The sequence below is a fragment of the Microchirus variegatus genome (genome assembly GCF_963457635.1).
Source record: "Microchirus variegatus genome assembly, chromosome: 7".
In the NCBI taxonomy this organism is placed as follows: Eukaryota; Metazoa; Chordata; class Actinopteri; order Pleuronectiformes; family Soleidae; genus Microchirus; species Microchirus variegatus.
The window spans coordinates 16,172,090-16,197,859 of record NC_139808.1 but is presented as its reverse complement, the minus strand read 5'-3'; the positions used below and the strand labels follow the sequence as shown (position 1 = coordinate 16,197,859).

At 39.6% G+C, this 25,770-nt stretch overlaps 2 protein-coding genes across 2 annotated transcripts; one reads left to right on the top strand and one right to left on the bottom strand.

The window, feature by feature from the left end:
- Positions 1-709: 709 nt before the first annotated feature.
- On the bottom strand, positions 710-12,686 carry usp48 (ubiquitin specific peptidase 48). Its single transcript, XM_083893019.1, has 28 exons — positions 12,563-12,686; positions 11,960-12,097; positions 11,452-11,572; positions 11,179-11,320; positions 10,647-10,774; positions 10,268-10,392; positions 9,878-9,986; positions 9,536-9,669; positions 9,212-9,297; positions 8,894-9,073; positions 8,504-8,641; positions 7,922-8,071; positions 7,340-7,540; positions 6,927-7,038; positions 6,561-6,703; positions 6,302-6,376; positions 6,049-6,173; positions 5,600-5,722; positions 5,400-5,461; positions 5,196-5,306; positions 4,863-4,993; positions 4,427-4,533; positions 4,201-4,308; positions 2,804-2,986; positions 2,595-2,720; positions 1,893-1,941; positions 1,759-1,785; positions 710-1,476 (listed from the first exon to the last, which is right to left on the bottom strand). The coding sequence occupies exons 2-28, from the start codon at positions 12,091-12,093 to the stop codon at positions 1,454-1,456; spliced, it is 3,153 nt and encodes a 1,050-aa protein (XP_083749145.1). The 5' UTR covers positions 12,094-12,097; positions 12,563-12,686; the 3' UTR covers positions 710-1,453.
- Positions 12,687-13,908: 1,222 nt separating this feature from the next.
- Positions 13,909-24,897, top strand: camk1ga (calcium/calmodulin-dependent protein kinase IGa). The gene is made up of 12 exons (XM_083892936.1): positions 13,909-14,020; positions 15,789-15,900; positions 18,520-18,645; positions 19,585-19,659; positions 19,923-20,061; positions 20,484-20,607; positions 20,895-20,970; positions 21,194-21,306; positions 21,455-21,533; positions 21,624-21,711; positions 22,145-22,494; positions 24,769-24,897. The coding sequence occupies exons 2-12, from the start codon at positions 15,815-15,817 to the stop codon at positions 24,830-24,832; spliced, it is 1,320 nt and encodes a 439-aa protein (XP_083749062.1). The 5' UTR covers positions 13,909-14,020; positions 15,789-15,814; the 3' UTR covers positions 24,833-24,897.
- The last annotated feature ends 873 nt before the right edge of the window (positions 24,898-25,770 follow it).

Below are 25,770 nucleotides of genomic sequence, written 5' to 3'. Positions count from 1 at the left end.
TCTGCACTGACATTATACTGGACTTTAATATTCAAGACATCATCAGTAGCGTTCAGTATTGACCTGAAACACAATGTCTTGTGACACAGATGATTCACTATTCAATCAACAATCCCACCTTGTCTCTGCATGGTTGATGGATTTAATTGAGTTCATACAGTTGAAGAAAATAAAATATTCTCTTTGGGGTTAAGGGACACATTTCTAAACTTAAAACTAAATCTCAAGTTTTTCAAATTCTTTGATATTTCCAAATTTCTTGTACCATTATGATGTTCATTGTTCATACTTATTTTATGCCAGTGCACGTCATCTACACTTGGTTTAGTCTTGTTGTCCTCTCTTTTTTGATGTCAGACACAGCCACATTTGCTTCAGGCTTGACTTCGTATTTGGGGGCCAAACATGTTACAGTGTAATTATAAAACATGTTTTTTCCCTCAAGATTTTTGTAATTTCAGTTTTACATATATGATCTTCACATAATACACTCCGCATGATTTCTTATCCTTTATAACCAGAAACAAATTATGATTATTTTATTTGTAATTTTGTATTTCAATTAATTGCTTTCCATCCATTCCATATCTGACAGGGAAGATAGCCAATCCTGCAGGGTGGCACCTGGGGTGAGAAACAGTATTGTGCATCCAATAAGACAAAGACCACATTCCAACTGGTAATTTGTTGAATCTATTTATTACAAGTATGTTGGGACAGAGGATTTTGAAAATAACCTTATTGCCCATAAGAAATAAGTGTGAAAAGAAGAGGACATTACACTGCTTTTATCTCCCTTCCAATTCATGAGGTTTACACTGCTGAGACAATTGCAGGATTTCGCCTCTCTTCATCCAGAGTAGCTATGAATCTCTAAATGCCACATGGAGGATTACGGATATAGATTTGCTGTAGAGGTAATAAATGTTCTAACATTAAAGAGCAATTATATTTTTTTGTAATACTTAACAGTTACTCGTGCATTCCTTTTGACAAATCTGAAAAACTGCAGTGAGAACACAAGCTTCCACATAATGGAAAGAGACATTTTTCTTAAATTTTACTCTGTCTGGCCATAATTTAAAATAATCAGAAACAAAGCCCATATCCACAAGTAACAGTAGAATTTAACTGAAGATGAGCCTCAGCACACAATAGATCATCTTAGATCCACTCCAACATGTTTCTATTAGTCAGGCAGAAGCTCTACCATAGAGTCCTTCAGAATGACTAGGAATTTTAAATATCAAAGGTCAGCTAACCTTCTGTAGAGAAAAACAGCGGCTTTGCAACATAGTCACAGTTTTATTAAAGAAAGCCTACTCAAAATGTAAAAAAAAAACAAATTAAAGCACTTATTTATATATGGACACCTGACAAATTCAAGCTTTTTTTCCTTTCATAATTTCTTTGTCATCTGTCCAATTCAAGCATGGCTGCAGCACTGCCTGCCTCAGTGACCCAGAAGCCCAGTGCCTGTAGGAGGACACACACACCATTACACTCAAATCACAAGTGGCACTGACACAAAAAAAACAAAAAAAGCAAAAATTAAACAAAAATATATTGAATTAACTGATGACTAAATAACGGATCATCAAACTAGTCTGGCAAGAACTAAAATGTCATGCATCTACAAATTTAATTGGGAATTAGAAACTAGTAAAATATTTAGAAACTAATTAGAAATTGGACAACATGCATGCAAACATTGACTTAGTAGATGAACACATAAAAACACAAATACAGAACACTCACCTTTAAATCCCTCTTCAGGCATTCTCACTGTGAAAGAAGAAAATGACTCATAAACACATGTGTATTTTTTATTTCTATTTTTTTAAATCAATCAAGTTGTATGTAGCAGCTACACTGAGGATAATGCCTCTTACCCTGATAGACGTCATCCATTGCAGCATAGTCTGCTATTGGCTCGTCAGCCTGTGAGAAAACAGTGGTTAAGACCGTCTTTTTATGTTTAGGCTGCTGTTAGTGTGAAATAGCTCCATATTCTGACAGCAAACACTGATCTTGAGTGTTTGCTCAGGGACACTGGTCTCTGTTTCAAAGCTTATGTCCTAATTTTGAAGATGTCACCTGCAGAGTGTAAGAGGCTCAAAGGCCTCGAAATGAGGAACAGGACAACAATTTAATAAGTGCTATTTCATTGTATCTTTATGATACTGTAAACATAAACAGTGGATGAGATATTACTTAAAAATAATACATTTTCCTTTGTGGGAAAAATGTCATGATGCAAAAACTTAAATAAATGGTTGCCTAAGAAACTTAAAAGCATAATTCTTACATTCCTCCGATTACAGGAAAACATGAAAATGGTTGCTTGAAGGCCCCAACACACTTAATAATTGTGCAGAGGGACAGACCTGAGCTGTTTGTGGCGGACTGTGAATGTGCCTTAAATTTCCGAGTCTTTGAGGGTGGACATTGGGCCTAGAAAATGTTTCAGTATCCCTGCTTGTGTGATGAGGTTGTTTGTCCCCCATAAAGTACGTTCCCGAGGGCAGCATCGAACAGGGTCACAAGATGACCGACAGCAGTTCCAGTCACAGAGGGAACAAAGAAGGACATACCTTTAGACAGACTATGCTCTCTGGAACAACACCCAGACTGCCCAGTGTGGCTGAGTCATCTGTTAGGTTTTTTCCATCAATGGAGAGGTTCTGGTCAAATGGAGCCACAGAGAAGGCGTGCATGATCTATAGGACCACAGTGACGTTAGTGTACATAAATGACAGAGTTATTACCTGCAGGATTCAAACCAGTGATGCGACACACTCACCTGTATCTTCAGCTCTTTGAGTGTCTGATTAGCTGAAACTATGAGTGCTTTCTCTCCTCTGAGTTTCCTGTGCCGGGTGCTTCTTCTGATTCCACCAAATTTGCCCATGCTGGGCATAGGAACAGTAGGTGCTGGTGCTGCACTGTCGTCACACAGCTTTAACCGCTTTGCACCATCTTCTGACTGAAAGAACAGAGTTTTGTGAAATAAAAGGTTTGACTTTTATAGATGATACCATAGGCCTAACAGTAAAATAAAAAGCAGTCATTTTTCAAAACCCTTGGAAGGTGATTGGGATGAACCATCTGTCACTCATGACTGCTGCTGAAGAAGTCTTCTATTTCTGTCTTTACTCTTCTAATGAAGAAACACTCTCCAGTGTTGATATAATTGATGCTGTAGCAGCAGCTGTCCCAACCTCTTCAGGAGAAACCACTGGTAGTTAAAAGTCACATCCGATGCTCCATCCACATGACTACATTGTTGTTTTCAAAAACATCAACTCTTTTTTCTTTGTCTCAACAGGAAGAAAAAGAAACCTTTTGAACACAATGACACACAAGAACAAGCTGTCAAAGAACAGAAAGCCCTGTTAAAGCTATACGTACCTTTCGTGCATTGTTACACTTTTCTTTTGTAATCTTAAATTGCTCCTAATAAGTGTATGACACTCTTAAAACGTAAGATAAACCCACCAGGTTTTGAAACTCATAATTATTTCTCATATTATTATAAAAATAAAATAATTGGTCGAGCTACCCCTCTGTCATCTGTCACACGCCTCGCCGATCGCTGTAACGGCTTGCGAGTCGTGGGCATCTCTCACAGAGCAGTCTTAACAAGATGGTGACTGTCGCTAAATCTGCCGACTTTTTGTGGTGTTTGGAGACCCTCACGTGAAAGCATGTATCACTCTGCAGTTACTGTGCTCAACAAGCAGCGTGTGTGTCTCCCAAAGCAAAGTAAACTCCGCAGTCCCAGCCTACAACAGAGCACAGCGGAGAACCTGAGCACTGTGTCCAGGCTGCTAATGAATCACACATGCGCATAGCTGCTGCCGTTCTGCTCTGGAGGGTGGGACTTTGAGGGAGGCGGTGGTGTTCATGTTAAAAAAATCTTCTAAGTGCTATGAGAGATGCAAGAAAGGTAAGTATAGCTTTAACACTTACTTTCAGTTTCTTAAAAGAAACCATGTTCATACTTTTCACCATTACTGTTTCTATTAAGTAAACAAATAAAGCAGAGGAAATCTGCTTCTTGTTTATAGTACTACATTCATGCCCAGAACATGATTGGTCATTTGACAACCAGTAGTTCCTCCCTGATTAAAAGCTGATTGAACGGCAGAACCACAGCCTATATCTGGATTCTTGCTTGCTGCTGCATGCTGCACCTACCTGGCTGAAGTCAGGATCTTTCTCTCCATCCACCTTTGGTAGTTCCTCTTTCTCCTCCTCTGCCTCTGAGCTGCTGGCGTTCATCTCAGGAGTTGCTTCTTTCATCATCTATACACATGACGGTGTGAAAACACTATTTTTAAAAAAATGCACCAACAACAATATGTGCATGTATTTAAAATAATTAGAGCCATCACTGATCGGCCTATAAGTGTCCTTCTTGTACCGCTTGGTCTTCGATGACTTTGCGGATGTAGATGGTTGCCTGTGTGTACTCTCTGAGGTCCCTCTGCTGCTGGAAAAGGAAGCTCTCTCTGCACTCCCAGCATATATCTGAACACATCAAAATCCATAACCATGAACAAACAACAGGTGGCTTTTATCAGCTTCAAATTTCCCATAGACATAGATTAAATAATAGTTTTAAACAAACCTTTAATTCACTTTCTCCAAATGCTATGGACATTTAGACAGTAAAACTAAGTCAGAACTGTTATGCCACATGGAACCTGTGAACTGAAGTTAACTAGAGCTGCCACTTTGTACAGTGGAAGAGGAAAACTTATATTTGATTGTGCTGGATTATAATGATTTAATTTAAATAAATGCCATAAAACCTGTCAAAATGAGGTGTAAACATTTGAGCTAAACTGCAGTCTTACCAGGCTGTGTGGTGTACTGAGTGGTGGGGCCGGTAGGTGTGGATTGTTGGAAGCAGTGGATGGAGATGGGCTGGTCCACTATGAAGAGTCTACTGATTACCTCCCATTCGTTGGGCCAGAGCAGAGCTATACTGTGCAGGACAAACGGCACAACATGAGACCACAACAGTGTGCAGATATTTATTTTCCACACTTCATAGTGTGTGTGTATTCATTTCATTATTGCAACCTGCCTAGCTAAAGCGGTCAAATTCTTCAGTTCAAATGAGTCCTAAATGGACTTTCCTAATGTAATGTGAGAGGTAAACAGTTTGACAGGTAAACAGAACTCACTGTTGTGCATCTCCACCGATTAGAGAGTCATACGTGAACATGAAGCCTCCATGGGGACAGAGCAGCAGAGTGTTGCCCACGTTAGACACCGGAGAGGATTTTGTAGGCCTCCTAGAAAACACACAGGTGGGAGGAAAAATTAGATTTTCACTAGGTGAAGACACACAACATCGTTAATTTATTTCACAGCTGAAACAAACTTACCTGATGAATTTTCTCCACTCGTCCACAAAAAACAGGGGGACAATGTAAAGTACATCAGTGCCCTGAAGAGACAAGCCAGAGATCAGTAACTGTACAGCCACCAGATTCATGGTGTGTTATCAGTCATGATATTGTGTAGTAAGCACATAATGTGATGAGGTCACATGACAGTTTCATTGCTTGGCTTTGTATCATTGTACCTGAGGCCACTTTGTGAGTGTCGGTCGGTTCTTCTCATGGAAGAGGTTGAGCAGCTGGTTCTTCTGGTCCAGGGCCATCATCTTACTGACTGCCTCATTGTCTTTTTCCTCCTGCTCTAATGTCTAATCACACACAAAAATATCCCAATAGAAAGGGTTAATGGAAACAACAGAGTCTGGAAAAAGTGACATTGTGTAGAAAATTTAAAATCTTGCTAAAAGACAGAAAAGCATATCTCTTTGTATGTTATTATACAGGAACAGTAGAATAAAAGCCAAGGTCTATTTCTCTTTTCTTTGGTGACCGACTAGAATTATCACTTGTTTTGATGTCACATGCATGCTCAACTGCAATGACTAGAGGCACTCGGGTATTACACATTGGACTTCTGATTTTAGGTGTTGCTTGGATTTTTTTAACATTAGCAGCACAGATCATGTCTCCTCACCAGGCACTGCTGACAGGGCTGTTGATTTTCAGTGAATTCTGGGGCTTTAGGGAAATATGCCCTCAGCTTGGTCCAAACTTCCGAAGATACCAGCTTCCGTTCAGTCTCCAGAATGCTGAGACCCCCTACAGCAGTAACATACATGCATACACACACATTTAAATTACGGGTTTCTATGCAACAAACATTTTGTTATAATATTGTAAACCATCAATGTCAAGCTTGTATAGATGCTGACGAGGATTGAAAGTACCATGAGTGCAGACAATGTCTTCATTGAACGTCTTCATGTCATCCTCTTTGCCGTCTGAAAGCTCAGAGCTGAACTCTACAAACAAAAGAATTCAACATCAACTTCTGTGCATTTCATCAGTAACAGCTGTTTCTTTGTGCAGTTATACAATTAGCAATGCAGTGTATACATTCTGCAGATTACAGCACAGGAGCTTCAGTTATTGTTCACATCAGATATCAGAATGTGATCTTGGTGAATAACTGTGACAACATCCTACCTTTGCTGCTGTTGATGTGTGGTCCCTGTCCATTGGTCTGGCCATTGCTGTGTTTGGTTTCATGTTCATCCTCCTCCAGCTGTTCCATGGCCAACTGCCTCCAGCTACGCAGAGATGCTTTGCCCACCCAGTAACCCTCGCCACTGAGACACAGACATGCACATGGTTACAGGGAAACAAATTTCAAGCAAAGATACTCATGAAAAGTAGTAGTACTAGTCAGTCTCTCTTGTTGCCTCATTTCATCACTATTCGATCACATCACAAGACACATGGAATCATTCAGATATCATTTGACACCATCATTAACCTTACTCTTATGCACAACACTATAATATATTAACCTAACACAAATGATGAGTGTACCTGAGTGTACGTTTGACCATGTTGGTGACTTCCTTGTAGTCTTCATTAAGCTGGTTCTTCAACCGCAGCACTCGGCATCGCTGGGTGACACACTCGCTACACAGCGAGGAGTCTGGAAAAGAAGCACACACAAAACCGACTTGTATGAAAATGTTGTAGGAAAAAAATTGGTTTCAGTAGAAGGACTTTCAGGACTGAGCCTCTCTGTGGAGGCCCTGATATAAGCATTGTACTGTTTGGTGGGTCTGATTTACTTACAGGTGTATTTACAGGTGTACACATCTAAATAAAGTTGAATACATGAACAGAGATCTCATTTGATGGTCATCAGAATGTGTTTGTCTCTGTGAAATAAAAGCACCATAACTAGAGTCACGCGATCTGAGAAGAGACTACCCCTTCCTAAGACTTACCATCCAGTCTTGGCCCGCCACCATAGCGCTCATAGAGGAGCTCAGCAGCTTGCATGGAAATTCTTTTGGAATCTCCCACCTTGTCTGGGTGCAGTTTGCCGTGTGAACACAGGAAGAGCGAGTTGTCGATATCTTTTGTAGCAGTAGAGTCATCCAGCCACTTCTTGAGCCACTCAAGGGGGATAAAATCATATGGCTCACCTGAGGAAAGAAAGTAGGAGAGAATGTCAAGCAACAAAAGACACAGCTCTTCAGATGGCTAATTCTGTTGGCTTCACCAAAGAGATGCTATGGCCCATTTGCAACCTCAAACATAAGTTTAATTGTCCCTGCTATAATGTTAAATAAATGCTTTTAAAAAAATATATAAATATGGATCTCATCCTTTTCAGTATCACATACAGTGGGGTTGCAACATGACAACTTAAGTAACCTTATTATAATAATAATAATAATAATAATAATAATAATAATAATAATAATAATAATAATAATAACAACAACAACAACAACACAGGCAACTTGCATTAGTGTTTCTGTAAAATACTGGGACCATACTGATTAGAAAATGTTTTCACTGACCGTCTTTTGTGGGTAAAAGCTCGTACAGTTCCTTCACCTCCTCATGCTTAGCTTTGCCTTTGTCCACACTCTGTTTTCTCATGTCTGCCATTTCCTTGCACCACTCTTCAAATTTATGGTTGTCTTGATCAACTAGTCTCTGAAGGAAAGCTGACAGGAGAGAGATTTAAGAAACCATGAAATGAGACAGCACATTCCAGGTGGTAAGTTGGGCAGGAAAATGAACCAAAATGATTAATTCACTTTGAGTAATGTATAAAATGTCTACACTGGAAATCGATTTATTACAATTTGCATGAAAGGTTTATTTTAATTAGAAAAGCAATCTAAATGACAGCTGGACACATTAGCCTTATAAATGTGACTTTAACAATGATGTGGGAATTGTGCTTTTTTGCCTCTGCAATGTTCAACTCAAATCATGCCAATGCTAGCACTACAGTAACTCTAGATCTAATGGTAGGGTGTGTTTTGTAGTTTTTAAATCTTACTTCTTACAAAGAAGACTTGTGGTCAAGGATTCGTGATAATGCACTCATGCCAACATGTAAAAATGTGAAATTGAAAAATTCCACCTCTCACCTGGTACCTCAACATTGACTCTAGACACATCTGAGCCCTCCTCTTCCTGGACCTTATACACCAGCATATATGCATTTCTGGAACAGTGGTAGCCTTTACTGCACTTTGGCTTTCGTGTCTGGGACTTTACTGTTTCAGCTAAAGAACAAGAAAAAAATAGCTTTGTGAAAGTGTATACTAGGACTGTAACTTATATAATGTTTCTTAATTTTACCAAAGCAGCATCATTGTGGCAACTACACATTTGCCACACAATTACACACTAATGTCTGTTCTGTTGATGGTTAGGAAAAACATTTAAAACAATCCTGAACAACATAAAACATTACATAAGATACTGATGACTTTCAGGAAGGTACAACTGTTCGTTATGTAATTAGTACGACTCACCAATGTCCTCCTCAGTGCCAAGCTGCAGCTTCTTGCCTTCCATCTTCTCAATTTCTTCATCGTTGAATTTGTACCAGTCTCCAGTACGAGCGTCCTTCACATGTGCAATGTAGTGGCCCGAGTAAGCGCTGATACCCCGGTGGATCAGCACTGCACTCAGTTCATAAACGCACCTCTGGTCTGGGGGAACATGCATCGATATCAACATGAACAAGACAACATCAACTTTTGTTTCTTCTATAAAGCTGACACTTGCTGTGTGCATTGTCTGACATGCAGGATGTGTGTGTTTGCCACAGAGATTCACACTGCTAATACCTTGTTGTCCTTCCAGAAAAGGCGCCATGTCAAGCTGCTCTGGAAAACTGATGAAAGTGTTCAACTTCTTTTTGTGGCCCGTTTGTCTGGGGAAAAGAGTACAGCTTCCTTTAGTTGCTGTTCTTACAAAAACAGACAGTAGACACAAATGAACTAACTCGAGAAAGACATTTTTACACTTTTGGCACTTACTGAATGTAATTTGAAAAGACATTCTTTACAAAGCCATAGACAATGATAATTTAAAAAGTAATTCTGGAACATTTCCAGAAACAACTAGTTATGTACATAAAAATAAAGAACATAAAGTTAGTGATGGCTGACCTATCAAAGACAAAGCGCATGAGCTGCAGGTTGAGGGTTGGAGGGAGGTTGTGCAGTTTTATCCTTCTGGTGGCGTTCTGTTTACTCTGACAGCTCTCACAGAAGTAGCGATTGTCTCCATCCAGCTTCTCTTCCTGCAACATGGAAAAAAGAGCCATTATGATCATGAGAACACACATGATCGTGAGAGCACGTCATGACATTATCAAATGTATTACTTATACCTAAATAAACAAAAACTCTCACTTAAACTGGACAGATGGATGTTGCCCTGTGTCCATTTTCTATAACATGTATAATGTGTAAGTTAATTAGATCAATGTGGCAGTGTATGAATGTTACCTTCAGGAACTCAGTGACACATTCAGTGAGGTTTTTGTGGCCCTGGATGTTTAATTCAAGCTCGTAGAAACGGGAAGGCAGAGCAGATGATCGGCCACACTGGTTACAGCTGTAAAACAGCCAAACCAAGACAAACAGATTTAGGAAAGCATCAGTTCCATTTTTCCAGTATGGATCCACTTCTGATACCTGGATTTGGATATCTGCTGACACTGATATCAAAGCTATTTTATCTTGAATATGTATTGCTGTTGTTGCTGGTTATGTGTAAGCTGTGGTTCAGCTTGTATTTGTTATTATTTGGTGAGGCCTAATTAGTGACTCATCAAATCATAGAACACTTTCTCAAGTACAAACTTGTGACAGGTTTTGAGTTTTGCATGGACTTACACAGTAACATAGGAGAACTGTCCACAGAACTGCCGCTGGATGACATTCTGCAGATTGGGGTTCTTTTGCTTGGACAGTGTGTCCTCCAGTAGAGACAAGAAAAGCTTTGAAAACTCCTGGGCATCCTGAAATGTAAAGTGTCTGAATTCAGTGGTCTGAAAAAAAAACAAGTCTCCACTACTTAACAAAAAAGTTATCAACACTTATAATAATATTTAATTGTTGGTTACATTTTCTTTCAATTTAGTTTCTTGAACTTCTGATGGGTATAATCTTTAACCATTACACACCAACACACACCTCCACATAATATACATGACAACATTGTGAACACAATTGCCTGAATGAGGACTTAAGAAGGAAATGGGACGCCACTTACCTGTTGTTGTCCTGTATCCAGACCAAGTGCTTTAACCAACCCAGACGGATCTATGTATTTCCTGTTGCTGTTCTGTAGCAGAGCAAACAGATACTGCAAATGCTCACAAATGGACTGAGGTTCGTAATCTGAAAGAAACAGAGGCATGACTGAGAAAATGAAATGCTTTCAGAACAGCTAGAGAACAGTCAGCATGGGTTCACAGTGTGATAAAATATCTCACTCAAAAGTAGCCAACCAGTAAATTGATTTTGAGATTATTTTACACTACACAAATATTAAATTGTTTGAGAAAGGCAGAACATCAAAATCAAATAGTTCTCTGTTCTCAAAGTACCGGCACATTTTCTGCTGTCATTTGTGCAAAAACACTAGAACACTGTAATAAAAAATTGATGCTTTACCAGGTGAACAGCATGTGTTCTACTTCAGGTGTACAGTATGCACAACATAGTAGTGTAAACATGCCAACTTAAACCAGATGGTGACCAAACATAAAGGAGTGATTGCAGTGGGTAGTTCTTAGTTTTACCAGACTCAATGTTATGCTCCTGTGCTCGTGAATTATGGCACTGATAAAGGGTCCTCCGCAACTCCAGGTTGTGGAACCACACTTGCAGGAATGTGTTGACATAACAGGTTGCACCCAAGTTGGTCAGGCCAACAAATGTGTTCTAAAAGGGGTCAAAGACAAAGAGACAGAGGTAAAGATAGCTTCAAAACACATTTCACATTTTAGAACATTAACTGCTTACTGACAACAATGACAGTTGAGAATAAAAGTTGCACCTGATGATAGACATACCTTGTCTCGGCGCTCTGAATTTGGGTCATCGATATTGTGAAAAGCATTTTCATCTATCTCCCCCAACCACGCCTGCTCACCAATACCCACAAGACAGTTGGGATTTCCTTTGCAGTTCCTCCTTTCAAAAGGAAGTCAGGATTAACCTTGTTATTCCACAAACAGTTACATAGAAATAAAAGTTGTGCGTACGTGTATGAAATAAAGTTACCATACATATTTTTAAGGAATGAATCCACTTTAAAGCCACACAGCAATTCCCTGCTATGCCTATTACATGCTTACTACAGTGTGTATGCCTATACGGAGGTAGTTAGAGATAGGGGTGCATCATCGTCATCTTTTATACTGATCAGCTCAACATGATACGTACATTTCTCTTCAACCAAGGAAACAAATGAGACGTATGAGGCACATTAGAATTTCTGATCGAAGCTGACACATTAAAACCAAATGCTTTTAACTGGGACACGCAACATAATGTTATTCAGAAATGTTAACATCTTACCTGCAGGCTCCTCTCTTGCAGGCCGGGAGATTCACCCGATATGCTAGCTCGATGTGCTCCTGTCCGATTTCTTCTGGTTTCACCGTTTCCACCCAACGCCAAGCCGCTTTTTCCAGCTGTATGCGGGGCGCCATAATCCTAAGGTGCAACGTTTAGAACGCAATCAGATATATAGTTTTGAAAACGCAAGAACACAAAAGCCCAAGGTTAGCAAAATAGTTTCCACGGATGCTAACATAGCCGGCTAACGGGAGCTAAATAAGTTATTGCAGGTCGTAGCTTGTTTCTTACGAAGCAACCTTCGGGTAGCTTGGAGGTGCCGACTAAGATAAGATGAGTATTTACACTACAATTAAGTTTGAAAAGTACGCATATCACACCACACCTTAACAGCACATAAAACCAAAAATGACAGTAGATAACGAATAACACAGTATGCACGGTAACGTCAGAAGTAAGGACTACCCTTGAGCTAACGTTAGCCAGTTAGCTAAAATGTAGCTAGCCCGACGTTAGCAAGCAATTTCCCTCTGTACTTTCCATTTAACGCTACCTGACGCTAACGTAACGGGTTTATTGTGCTAAGGTCAAATGCTATCGAACCTTTCATGCGTGCAGCTGCTTCACCAGAATATTGATATATTTTCACATTTTATTCACGGTTTATTTTAGATTTAGCGCCCTTGCGTCAGTTTATAAATATATTATTTCTCCGCTCAGAATCAACACGACGTCAAGGAGTGACGTAAAGACGTCTCTTTGTTGTGACTGGAGCGGTGAACGGATATAGTAGTACTACTTCAGTGTGTACATTCACTGTGTTCTTACCACTGTGTCAGTACCACCTACGTGACAATTTCCATTTTAAGTGAACAGATTATTTATTTGTAAGTGCTTTTCCCCTACAGCAAGGAGAACTTTAAAACTGACGCAGGCGCACAAAGGGTGAGCAGTCAAATTAAATAAAAGATAAAGATATAAAAAAGAACAGATACTAAAGGTTGGCAAAATGTAGGATACATGAGATTTAAAAAAGAGTTGGGAAAAAAATGTGGAATACATCTGATAAAAGCATAATCGATTGTAATTTAGTTGAGAAAAAGGAAGATATTAATTAAAAGTTACCGATAGGAGAAAGAGCTGCCATATCAGTTTGCCACCATCTGGGCCCAAAAAAAGCACATTTGTGTACTTATGCTGTTGCCTTTGGTGCATTGTACCTTATCCGCTTTGATCTGTCCTAAAAAAGTTACCAGAAAATGTTAACTATTTCAAAAAGTTTAAAAATCTGAAAAGATTTGAAGCAGTAGTGAGAATGTCTTGAGCGAGCCAAGGGCTTTGATGTGTGAATTTCTGAAATAAAGAACAGGAAAACAAATTTGGAATCTAAGTACAAACTAATCAAGTATGTAGTGTAATGTAACAGTACATGTCAAGGTACTTGCATTTGTCTGTGGGTGTCTGTTCTTTTGATCTTTGTTCGTGCTGCTGAAACACTATTAAACACACTAAAACAGCATTCATGTTAGTTCCGAAGAGGAAAGCATAGATTTATTTTTATTTCAGAAAATTAATAAAGCCCCAGTGTGTAATTCTTTTGCCTTAGGTGAGCCTGCAGAGCTTTCTGAAAAGATGTCTCTTGGTCCACATTCCACCTGTTCTCTTAAAATATCTGTTTTTGGTATCTCACTACCTCACCAGTGGTCTTTGCTTATTCAGTGTTATTGTTTTCTGTTGGATTGTGTCATGTAAATTCAATGAACTGCAATAACCTGTCTGAAATGTTCCTCAAACAATGTGTCATATTAATTTTGAACCTCAGGACAGTGTAGCTACTCCACTGTACTGGCTGTCTCAGATTAACTGTGAGCTGAATGGAGAAGATTACAGAGATTGTCATGAGGCACAGCATCTCATGTTATGCCACTGTGACTGAGGAGTTGATATATGGATGAGGCTCCGCCCCCTCACCGTGAAGAACTGCAGCCTGCTGGACACGCTCAGGTCCATCCACAGAGACCTCAGCTCAGCCACCTCTGCACCTCTGCACTGCAACCTCAGGTAAACACAAATATTTAAATACACTTTGTAAGCTGTGTGCTCGCTTTTGTTCGAACATATTCTGAGTTGTATAACAGATGTTTTATCTAAGCCATCGGAGAGAATTAAAGTGATTGCAGCTGATCAGTCCTGTACACTCATTATGTACTCCTTTGTTACACTTGATATAAATAATGCATAAAAAGGTGCTGCGGAGTTATATACCAATAATATACTGCTGTTGAATTTGAAGTTTAACTGTGGTATACAGGGTTTAACTGCTTTAGGACTGACATGATAAGGGACTGACCAATGGTCTAATGATGGAATTAAATCAGTCAAACATTTAGATTTTTGGATGGGTTACTGACTTGTATGGAGACTACTGCTCCTTTCATTCCCACTCTGCACCCAAACATCTGTCCTTGCACTAAATCTTTGTTCAGAAATATGCTCAGTTGAAGGTGTTTTAATGTGAGCCATTTCAGATGATTACAGATACCAAAGTGGTTGCAGCTGATCAGTCCTGTTATGTACTCATAATCCATTCAAAAATGAGGTTACAGGCTTTATTTATATATAAAAAAAATCCTTTGGTGGACATTTTATTTTCGCTCAGATAAACAGCACTTACAGCCACAGTGTGAGAGAGAGTTGAGCCCAAAAGGCAAAATTAAAAACAGCCATGTAACAATCACACTGCAATAAAGGTGAGATTAAAATGCTTTAAATATATCAATTTATTATATATCAATATATAAGACTATTCCACAGTTTAGAGGCAGCAAATGAAACAGCTCTATCACTTATTAAATAACAGTTGGGGACTGGTGGGAGCGATTGTGAGGCACAGAGCAGCTAAAACTGTCTCAAGTGATGTACATCTTTTTTCCATATTCTGTATCTCCCTCACATTATATGACTTCTGCTTAAAATGTTTAGATTCTAAAAGTTTAATTGTAAACTGCTAATTGTGGACTTAATTAAAACACAAGATCAAGAGAGAGATTTTCTGTGACAGAAGCATAATAGGTAGCTCTTTATGTAAATTCAAAATATCCTGTAAAATTATTGTGTAATTGTGGTATTTACTGTCAGTACATACACCAGATATTTTCAGGTCAGAGGTTGTTGGCCTGTCATGGCCATGATCATACAGCGACCCACTTTGTGGCTAGTCAGGTAATCAGCCGCTAATCTGTTCCCACAACAGACACAAGAACAGGAGATGAGGTGGAGGGAGGACAGAAAGGCATGGGCAGATTAACCAACCACTGCTATTTCCCTCTCTAATCCTCCATGTTTTTGGAAGTGATAGGTACAAATGAGCTTTAACCGACCTCAGTCATGGACATGCAACTGTTTATGTAACTGGGACACAAGGAAGAGTTGGGCTGACATGAGATGGTTATGGAACAGGGAAAGGGTTGATGCAATGACTTGCACCCACACCGCAGTTAGAAACACAACGTGTCATGAACAAAAACAACCTAAAAAAACAGCCTCTTTTGACTCAAGAGTAAGCAATTACTTACTGGCATTAAAGGGCATAGCAAGCATATCTAAACTCACACAAAAACATGCTATATTTTAAAGAACAAGATTTATTGAGGGACAAAATAGAACAGTACAGAGACAAAGTGTGTGCACAGCCCCCCATACAAAAGTTGTGTTGAGAGACGATGCTTATTCATGTGACACTTAGATCAACCCATGTCTTTGAATCAACACGAGTGGCTTTCCAACTATAACCTGATGCATGTGTTCTGTATATATATATGTACTTCAGGAGTCTACGGCAACGTCAGAGCCAAGATGGGGCGGAAGGAAATCATCTGCAGCTGGAAGAAAAGCACCAGTAACATCAAGGAAGTCTTCGAATTCAAGGGAAAAATGGGATCGTGAGTATTCCTGTTGTAAATATACTCAGTTAAAGGTCCAGTGTAAAAATGACTGACATCTAATGGTGAGACTGCAGATTGTAACAAACCAAGTACAATGGCCTTCACATCCCACGTTTGCATATAGCTTTGCAAAACGCATGCTCTGGCTGGTTTGTCTTTTCAGGCTGCAGCAGCAACTTGGTAGCCTTAGTAAAACAAGGTCCTTGCCCAAAGTACATATAAAACTCTTCTACAGCTAGAAAAATGTAATTGTTTTTTTTATAAAACGATTACACGCTTACATAAACATACTTCATGATGATGGTGATTTTGGTTTGTGTCTAAACCTGCAAAATACAGTTGCAAGTAGCATTGGTACCTGAGATAGTCTGGTGACCTGTCCAGGCTGTACCTTCACCCACTCTCAACTTATTGTCTAGTTTTCCCACTTTCACCAATGTTTGGCTGAAGTGCTCACTGGCTGTTGAACAACACTCTCACTGCCACATTTATTTTTAACCAAGGAGCTAATATGACCCACAGCAGATACTCAGCAGTTTACTAATGAGTGGCTTCAGTCTGTAATGAGTTGCACCACAATTCTTGAAACTGCTATTGCCAACACTTTGTAAATCAAAACTGATTTATTTTATACTTTCACAGGCCATGTATGTAATTAACAGTCAAAATAGCATTTGTTGCCGGCAACTCACTCAGATATTAGAGCAGTCAGTCTTTGCTATGATGCGTTTTAAAGCAGTGGCATCCTGCAGGAGCAGAAGGTGTTTGTTTGTTTGACTCAGCTTTCACAGAAGGTATAGAGCTGCTTAATATATATATATATATTTAAAATAGGTAACTGGTACAGCTGGTACAAGGGTGTATGCACTCCATTGTTGCAGTTGCTTTCTTATTGTGAGATACAGTAGATAACAGGAACAGAAGGGCAGGCTGCTGAGACGGAATTCCTCCCTGAGACTTTAATTTTATTAATGAAGCCTCTTAGCGATGTAGTTAACTTACTCACAGCTGAATCTATCAGCACTTTAACCTGCTGGAAACGCAGTTAACCATATAATGAACAAGATTCCAACATATTCATAACATGCAACATTTGCGTAGTCTCTACTCGTGGAGTTCTCTCTCAGATCACTTGTTTTACATTTTGCTGAAATATTATTATGGAGTTGCTAAGTTGCAACCCCAAACTATGTTGCCTACCCTAGCTTTAATATCAACAAACTGGTTTGTTTTGCTGCCCCTAGCATTAGGAGACCTGTACTGGTCAAAACTGTAGTCACATTTTCAAAACTCTTCACACAATCAGTGAAACAGAGGTCAAATATGAGTCATTATTTTTGCTTTTACACAAAATGCATTTTCCAAAATCCATCCTCTCTTATATACCCCTGCACCTAGAAAACACTGTATATTTGCAGCTATTTTCTTTCAAATGTTAACACTGTTTTCAAAACAGTTAAAACAAGATTATGGCACATAATCAGTACTACATAATAATACCATTGTTCCCATTTAAAAGACATTCCACCTATTCTACATGTTAGAACACCACATGTAGAAAATGTTTATATCTCTGCAGCCAGTACAGAAAGATATATTTGTTTTTTTTAGTCTAGTTTGGTCTCATATCAGTATAAGTCAATATAATGGCCTATAACAAGTGGGTGGTTAACTGAAGATGTTATGTCCTCAGGGTCGTCTTGCACTCTAAAGCTGCTTAAAGTGCTCAAGCCCTCTCTGACTGGCTGTGAATGAGCCAGGTCTCTCCCTCTCCCTCTCTCAACACTTACCCTGAGCACTGACGTCAGAACCACGGTGCAGGAACATCCTAGCACCACTTCATGATAGGATTAAGAGTCTAACTGTCTATGTTAGTGTTTAAGTGTGCTGGATATTTATGAAGGGAGGTGGTATAAGCAGGTGCAGGTATGTGTGAAATGTGAATGCAATAAATGTTTGAAACAGAAGTCAATATTTTAATAGTATGCTGTGTGGTAATGCTCCATCTTCTTTTTAAGTTCCATAACACAATAAATTATGCTCTGTAGCTGAACTTGGAAATTATATCACAACTCAAATTTGCAAAATATGTATGTCTGAAAAAAATCACAATGATTTTTGATTTAATCTACATCAACATGTCAATACACTGAAACATGTTGGAGTCAACACAAATGTCACTTTGCAGATCCATTACAGTTTTGCATTTAGGTGCATTTAATCAATTACAGATTTGAATAAGCATTAATAAAATGGACCTTCATGTAAGGTCCAGTGTTTAAACTTTAGGTTTAATTATTTTCATTTGTAGAAATTGAAGATTAAATATATTAATTTGTGTACAATCACATGTTACTATGAATTGTGTACCTTGTACCTTAAAATCGATGACCCTTTAATGTTCTTAGCCTTCAAAGTTCTCAACCTTCAAAGTTTACAATCTTCAAAGTTCACATTTCAAGACCTTCAAAGTCCACAACCTTTAATCATATCAACCTACTTATAGATAGGCTTAGATAAAGTTGTGTAATTTACAATCTCTTTTGTTGGAGTATTTCCACAGTCTTAATTCCTTCCATCTAAAACTGTATGTGTGTTTGCTGTGTTTTGTTGCAGAGGGTCCTTCTCTGAGGTTTTTATGGCGAGAGAAAAGAAAACTGGCAAATTGTATGCCCTGAAATGTCTGAAGAAAAAGCATCTCGCTCACAGCAACCTGGAAAATGAAGTCAACGTACTGAGGAGGTAAAACACACCCGCTCATATTACAAACACATATGTATCCACAATATGTACCACAAAAACATACACCTGTGCTTATTTACACATTTAAACATAAATGTGGTTGCTTACAAATCAGACTATGTACACATAATGGAGGTGGGCAAATTGTGAAAAATAGTCCAAAAAAGCAGTTATAGCGGACCAAACATGACATAATAATAAATAAATAGATAAATACAGGAATAAATGCATAAATAAATAAATAAACACAGGAATAAATGCATAAATAATAAATACATAAATTAATGTAGGTGAACAGAAATGCAGAAATAAATGCATTTATTGATTTTATTATGCATCTATTTATTTATTTATTCATTTATTTTTGTATTATTACGTCAGGTTTTTCCTCCATAGGAATATACAGGAAAAAGGGAAAAGCTGTGTGTGTGTGTGTGCGCATCTTTCAATCCTGATTGTCTGCCCTGGCCTAATGTGATTCACCTGTGTAATATTAGTCTCACCTGTGTTTGATTATCCCGGCTTCCCCAGTGTCTCTGTTGATTAATTCAGTTCAGTTTATCCTGCTGTTCTTTTTTTGTGTCTCAAATAGCAGCAGCAGCTCTGTATATTTTTACTCATAGATTTTTTCAATAGGAAAGATAGTGTTATAATCCTGTTCATTAACACGTTACACATTAACTGCATAAAGCCATATTGCATGGCTGCTACTGTATCATGAATAAAATAGAAGCCACAGGGAACCCAAGGTGTCATAAGAGAAGCAGGAATAAACAAGCGCTCAAGAGACACAATAGATTTGAACTGAAGACAGCTGTAAACAAGAAAAAAAGTAAACAAGCAAAACATTAGAATATAAATTGTAACAAATGTTTCTCTATATGAAGTCAACATGTAACACACACAGACACAGTGACACTTTGTCTTTTACTTTTTCAGGATTAAACATGAGAATGTGGTGGGACTGGAGGATTTCTATGAGACTCGAACACACTATTACCTGGTCATGCAACTGTAAGTACAGACTCACAGTACTGGTGTATGTTACATACACATATATAATAATTGATCATCTTAAGAAGTTTACCTTTAAGTCACTGAAGTTAGTAGCATTAACTACTGTGGTGACACCCTCAACTGTATAAGACAATTCAAACCGAATGTTCCCGAAATTCAACCATTTTTTAGACAGAGTTACTGTTCAATGCTGCAAAACTGTGTGTTCACAAATCCTCAACATTCTCCTTCTCTCTCTGTGTGTGTGTTTGTGTGTGCAGGGTGTCAGGTGGGGAGCTGTTTGATCGCATTTTGGACAAGGGGGTCTATACAGAGAAAGATGCCAGTGTGGTGATCAAACAGGTGCTGCAGGCTGTCGGCTACCTGCACGAAAACAGCATTGTACACAGGGACCTCAAGGTAAGACACACAAACACACAGCCTTAGAGAAGTTCTTAGAACTATTTAATTTTTTATCTTTTTATCATATCATAATAATTTAAATGGATTAATCTGTAAACATTGATTTAATTCAGTTCTATTTATATTAGGGACCACTTTATTGTGATACTGATACCAATATTACAAACTAGTGATCTCCCGATACTGATACTTATTTTACACTATTTTTGGGGGGTATATCGGATTTTACATTTTATCTTTCTGATCCACTGATTTTGACCAGTATCGGACAGATAGAGATACTGAGTATAGTATCGGCCCATCCCTATGTGTGGTGGGGGACAGTTGTACAAATGCTGTGTTGCTACTGCTAGAGGGGTTGTTGCAATAACAAAAACAATGTCTAACTTCTCACACATTCTTTCTGTCTGTCTGAGCAGCCTGAGAACCTGCTGTACTATAACGCCGATGAGAATGCTAAGATCATGGTCAGTGATTTTGGTCTCTCTAAGACGTTGGGGCATGGTGTGATGTCAACAGCCTGTGGCACACCAGGATATGTTGGTAAGTTATGGAGCAGAGGCATACAACTCACCAAGATGCTACAATACAGTAACTATACATATGTACAAAATATTATTTGATGATCAGAAATAAATTAAATTGTATCACAACTTTATATTATGATCATATCATTTGAGAATAATAACCTTTGGTATTTGCGCAGCTTCAATGACTTTCAAGCTTAGATACTGTCTTCAGTGATTCCCATAAGGTTTTGCTGTAGAATATACAGACATGCACATGCACTACTTCCTCTGTTATGCTCACTGATGTTTGTCATTCCACAGCTCCTGAGGTACTGGCTCAGAAACCCTACAGTAAAGCAGTGGACTGCTGGTCCATTGGTGTCATAACATACATCCTGTAAGTACATTTCTGTTCTCTATTAGAATTTAAGCCCTCATTGTATAAATCAGTTCTCTTGAATGTCATGGCTACTCATGATGTCTCACTTAAATAGCTCCAACAGTTTACTGTTCAGTAATTGAAAAACCTCAGTGGTTTAGATATGACATACATTTAAAAAGCAGAAGTTATAGGTCCTTCAGAAGCTGTCCTACAGCTGAGTGAGCTCTGTGTGTTGCAGGCTCTGTGGCTACCCTCCATTCTTTGAGGAGAATGAAACTCGCCTCTTCTCAAAGATCATGAATGCTGAGTACGCCTTTCATTCTCCGTTCTGGGATGACATCTCTGAGTCAGGTATGAAAACCCATGTTACAAATCAGTGGTATGTATAGATGTTTGACACTGTTAAGCCATCTGACATGAATCATTACTGAATAATTATAACAAAAGTAGAGTCTTTGTTTCTGGAACCAGATGCTAACATATGTTCATTTGTCCACAGCAATAGATTTTATCAGGAATATGATGGAGAAGAACCCCAGCAAACGCTTCACCACCGAACAGGCACTCAGACATCCCTGGTTAGTCACTGTCACACAAATACGAACATGCACATGAGTTTCATGAGTTTTCTTTTTCTTTTTCAATTCAATACTTCTTGTTGATTGCAGGATTGCAGCAAAAACGGCTAAAGACGTGGACATTTATCAGTCTGTCTGTGAACAGATGGAGAGAAATTTTGCCAAATCCAGGTGGAAGGTCAGTGCTGCTGCTACCCAACATGTGTGAAAAGACACTAAACAGTTGAATCTAACCTTAACCCTAAACCACTGACTAGACATGTAAACAGCAAAGTTATTATTATATATAGGGCTTAATAATGAATCAAAATTGCAATTTGAACACTGTTAGCAAAGTCACAAAAACACAAACAAACTGCAATTTGGGATATACAGTATGTCATTGCACCATGTGGACCAGAGTTTTAACTTTGACTGATTTTATAATTTAAAATAATAATTCATTTGATTCACTTTGGGAATTATTCATGCTCACCAGCATAATCCGCAAGTTAAGTCACCTCTTATATTATAACAACAATAGAATGTGTGGACAGGAGAAACAGTTGGCAGGTGTCATTGTGTGTGCAGAACTTTCATATTACTTGTCATATGTGTGCCTTTTCCGACAGCAAGCCTTCAATGCAGCCTCAGTAATCCATCATATGAAGAAACTGCAGATGTCCCACAGCGAGTCCCCCCATTTACCACTCTCCATGCCCAACATCACTGTGCAGTCCTCCTCCCGGGATGATCTGAAGGTGTCGAGACCCTGCCGAGACGAGGCACCTGCTCTTGACCCCAACGGCAACCCTGTCCATGCAGCTGCTCATCTCACCTGCAGTAATCCCGAACCAGGCAGAGGTCTGTGTCCACAGCTGAGAGCCAGTCACAGTGAGCCTCATCACGCCCTCGTCGTCGATGAGTCAAGAGAAATCCACTTTCGTTCTGAGAGCAACACTCCATTCAGGCCGTCCAAGAGGTGAGGGCCGCTGGAAAACTGAACATGTTGGGTTTATTTAAATAGTGTGATATTACACGAGAGCGACGCAGTGTAGACTACTAATGTCATTTTGTGCACATGCTGGAAACAAACATTGAAGAAGATAATAATAATAATATATTTAATTTAAAAGCACCTTTCAGGTCACTCAAGGACACTTTACAGACAGAATAAGTTAAAATTTGCACAAAATATAAAATCACAAATGCTTAAAAACATTTTGGAAAATCACTTAAAAATAAAACATAAACACAATAACATAGAGTAAGGGTGGTAAAAGCAGAGAGGTTAGAGGGAGTAGGCAGTCCGGAACAGGTGAGTTTTTAGTCTTGATTTGAAGATGGGGAAAGAGTCACAGTTTCGGAGGTCAGGTGGTAGGGTGTTCCAGAGCTGAGGAGCAGAGCACCTGAAGGCTCTAGCGCCCCCCATAGTGATGAGACGGGCAGGGGGCACAGAGAGGTGGAGGGAAGAGGAGGATCTGAGGGAACGAGTGGGGGTGGTGACGTTCAGGAGGTCAGACAGGTAAGGAGGGGCGAGGTTGTGAATGGCCATGTATGTGTACAGGAGGAGTTTGTAATTGATGCGATGTTTCACAGGGAGCCAGTGGAGGTGCTGGAGGACGGGGGTGATGTGGTGATAAGTGGGGGTCTTTGTGATGATACGGGCGGCTGAGTTTTGGACCAGTTGGAGTTTATGGAGAGATTTTTGAGGAAGGCCGAAGAGAAGGGAATTACAATAATCTAAACGGGAGGTGACGAGGCTGTGAACAAGAATGGCGGCAGTGTGGGGGGCGAGGGATGGGCGGAGTCTGTTTATGTTGCGGAGATGGAAATAAGCAGAACGGGTAGTGATGTTGATGTGTGAGTGAAAAGAAAGTGTGCTGTCGAGGATGACACCCAGGCTCTTTACCTGAGGGGAGGGGGAAACTGAGGAGCTGTCAATGGTGAGAGAGAAGCTGTTGACTTTAGATAGGGTGGATTTAGTGCCGAGGAGGAGGATTTCAGTTTTATTGCAATTTAATTTAAGGAAGTTTGAGGTGAACCAGGTTTTCAATTCGGAGAGACAGGAGGTGAGGGAGGGGGGTGGGAGTGTGGAATTTAGCTTACAAGAAAGGTAGAGTTGGGTGTCATCCGCGAAGCAGTGAAACTGGATGTTGAATTTGCAGAGGATGTGACCGAGGGGGAGGAGATAGATGAAGAGAAGGGGCCCCAGGACAGATCCCTGGGGCACACCTGTATTGACTGGAGAGGGTTTCGAAATGGAGGATTTGAGCTGTATGAACTGAGTGCGGCCTGTGAGGTAGGAGTGGAACCAGTGTGGGAAAGGCCAATGTAGGAGAGTCTACTGAGGAGGATGGAGTGTGAGATGGTGTCGAAGGCAGGACTCAGATCAAGGAGGATGAGGATGGAGACATTACCAGAGTCAGCTGCAATGAGGAGGCTCTTAGAGTGAGGGGAGGGATAGGTGGGAGTGAAGTTGGATGGCGACAGTTTTTTCCAAGATTTTGGAAACGAAAGGGAGATTAGAGATGGGGCGGAGGTTATCATAATTGTTAGGGTCTGAACCGGATTTCTTTAATATGGGGATGACAGCAGCGGTTTTGAAAAGTGAAGGGACTATACCAGATGAGAGTGAGGAGTGAATAATAGCAGAAATGAGGGGGAGCAGGGAGGATAGGCAGGATTTGACTAGGGTTGTGGGGAGGGGATCAAGTTGACATGTTGACAAGATGCTTTTATTATGTTTAAAAGTCCACTGGTCCTCTCACACAACTTGCAACTCCGTGCTCAAAGTATACAAGAGAACTCAAATGGGGGTAAATCCTTGGTCAGAAATAGTCGCTACTGAAATGGAATGTGAGATCAAGTATTCATGCGTTGAAGCACGTATGCACAGGTGGAAATGCAAATTGGCTGTCTGGAATGTGTATGACATAGTCTGAACTGTACCAGTTGGTGGAAAAAAGACTTTCTCTTGGCCACTAAAGCTGTAACAGGCAGCTTGATTTACAGCACAAAGAAACTGCTTTAGTCTGTAACGTTGAAGGTATCTATTGTGTACCAGCTCGGAGGAAAAGTACCTGTGTCCTTCAGAATCAGAATCTTGCTGTTGCTGTGTCTTTACAACAGTGACCAAACAGGAACCGAACAGGGACATGAAGTATATGTAGTATAAAGCTATTGTGTCATTCCTCATAACTATCCCAGTCTTCACTGTTTTGTTATTCTAATGACTCCTGTCAATGTGTTGCAGCATGGACACGGTGGCTCAGAGGAAGGACCAGCCGCTCCAGTCCGGAGTCTGTTCTGTCATGTGATTGGCAGCCGGACACAGAGTTGGAAACAGATACTGTATGGACTGCTGTCTGCTCTCCCACATGGAATGAACTGTGTGAACTGTCTGTAATGCAGTGAATAACACCCTAAAACAGACATGAGCAGGAATTCATCATTTAGACGTCATACAAACTCCTGTATTTCTTCAGTAGTATTGTATACGTTTTTTAACTTCTTTTTTTTTCTTTGTATAGCTTTAGGTGGGCATGTGTCACTGTTTAGCCAATAACAGTGTTGAAACTTTGATAACATGAGCAGTGGCGTTATCTCAAGGTCGTCTGAATTCAAAATAAAACACGGTTGCTGTGATCAGAGCAAGTGTAGTTTAAAGTTTACAAACTGTCGAGTATAACTTTTAAATATAAACAAATTTTCCTTAGATCCAAACCATTATCAAACGAGTTCTCACATTAATCGTCTCCACACAACTCTTCTGCTCAGGAAACTGCAGTTGTTCAGCAGTATGACAGTATACATTCTTCTTGTCCCCGCCCGCCCCTGCACTGCTGCTGTATACACACAAACGCTTCCTGTCCCTAGCCAGTCTGATAGTATTGGTTGACAGAGCCTGTTTTCAGATGATGGACGCAGTATACAAATAATGTTATATCTTTTCTGTTCACAAACTACCCCTCCAAAAATCCCTTACATGCTGCAGCTTTAAATAAAATAAAATAAAAGGAGGAATCTGTCAATGGTCTCAACAATCCTAAAAACTTCACAGTGGGAACTGTACTGGCTCAGTGGTTGATGAGAACCTTCAGAATTCAGAGTAGTCAGCAATTTAGACACAGTTTTAGTATAAAGCTGCTGAGCATTGATTTTTTTTTAGTAGTTAAACACTACCTGAAAGTGCCAACAATATTTTTTTGAACGTGGTTATATGGCCTGGCACCCATTTCACATGAGTGGCAGAGTT

What these genes read in the sequence shown, in the direction of transcription:
- usp48 (XM_083893019.1), bottom strand. Translation starts at nt 12,093, where the DNA reads ATGGCGCCCCGCATACAGCTGGAAAAAGCGGCTTGGCGTTGGGTGGAA. An exon ending in ATGGTCAAACGTACACTCAG is followed by an intron (nt 6,704 to 6,926) that starts GTACACTCATCA and finishes TCTGTGTCTCAG; the next exon opens with TGGCGAGGGTTACTGGGTGG. An exon ending in GCCTGAAGAGGGATTTAAAG is followed by an intron (nt 1,477 to 1,758) that starts GTGAGTGTTCTG and finishes GTCCTCCTACAG; the next exon opens with GCACTGGGCTTCTGGGTCAC.
- camk1ga (XM_083892936.1), top strand. Translation starts at nt 15,815, where the DNA reads ATGGGGCGGAAGGAAATCATCTGCAGCTGGAAGAAAAGCACCAGTAAC. An exon ending in GGATGACATCTCTGAGTCAG is followed by an intron (nt 21,307 to 21,454) that starts GTATGAAAACCC and finishes ATTTGTCCACAG; the next exon opens with CAATAGATTTTATCAGGAAT. An exon ending in TTGCCAAATCCAGGTGGAAG is followed by an intron (nt 21,712 to 22,144) that starts GTCAGTGCTGCT and finishes CTTTTCCGACAG; the next exon opens with CAAGCCTTCAATGCAGCCTC.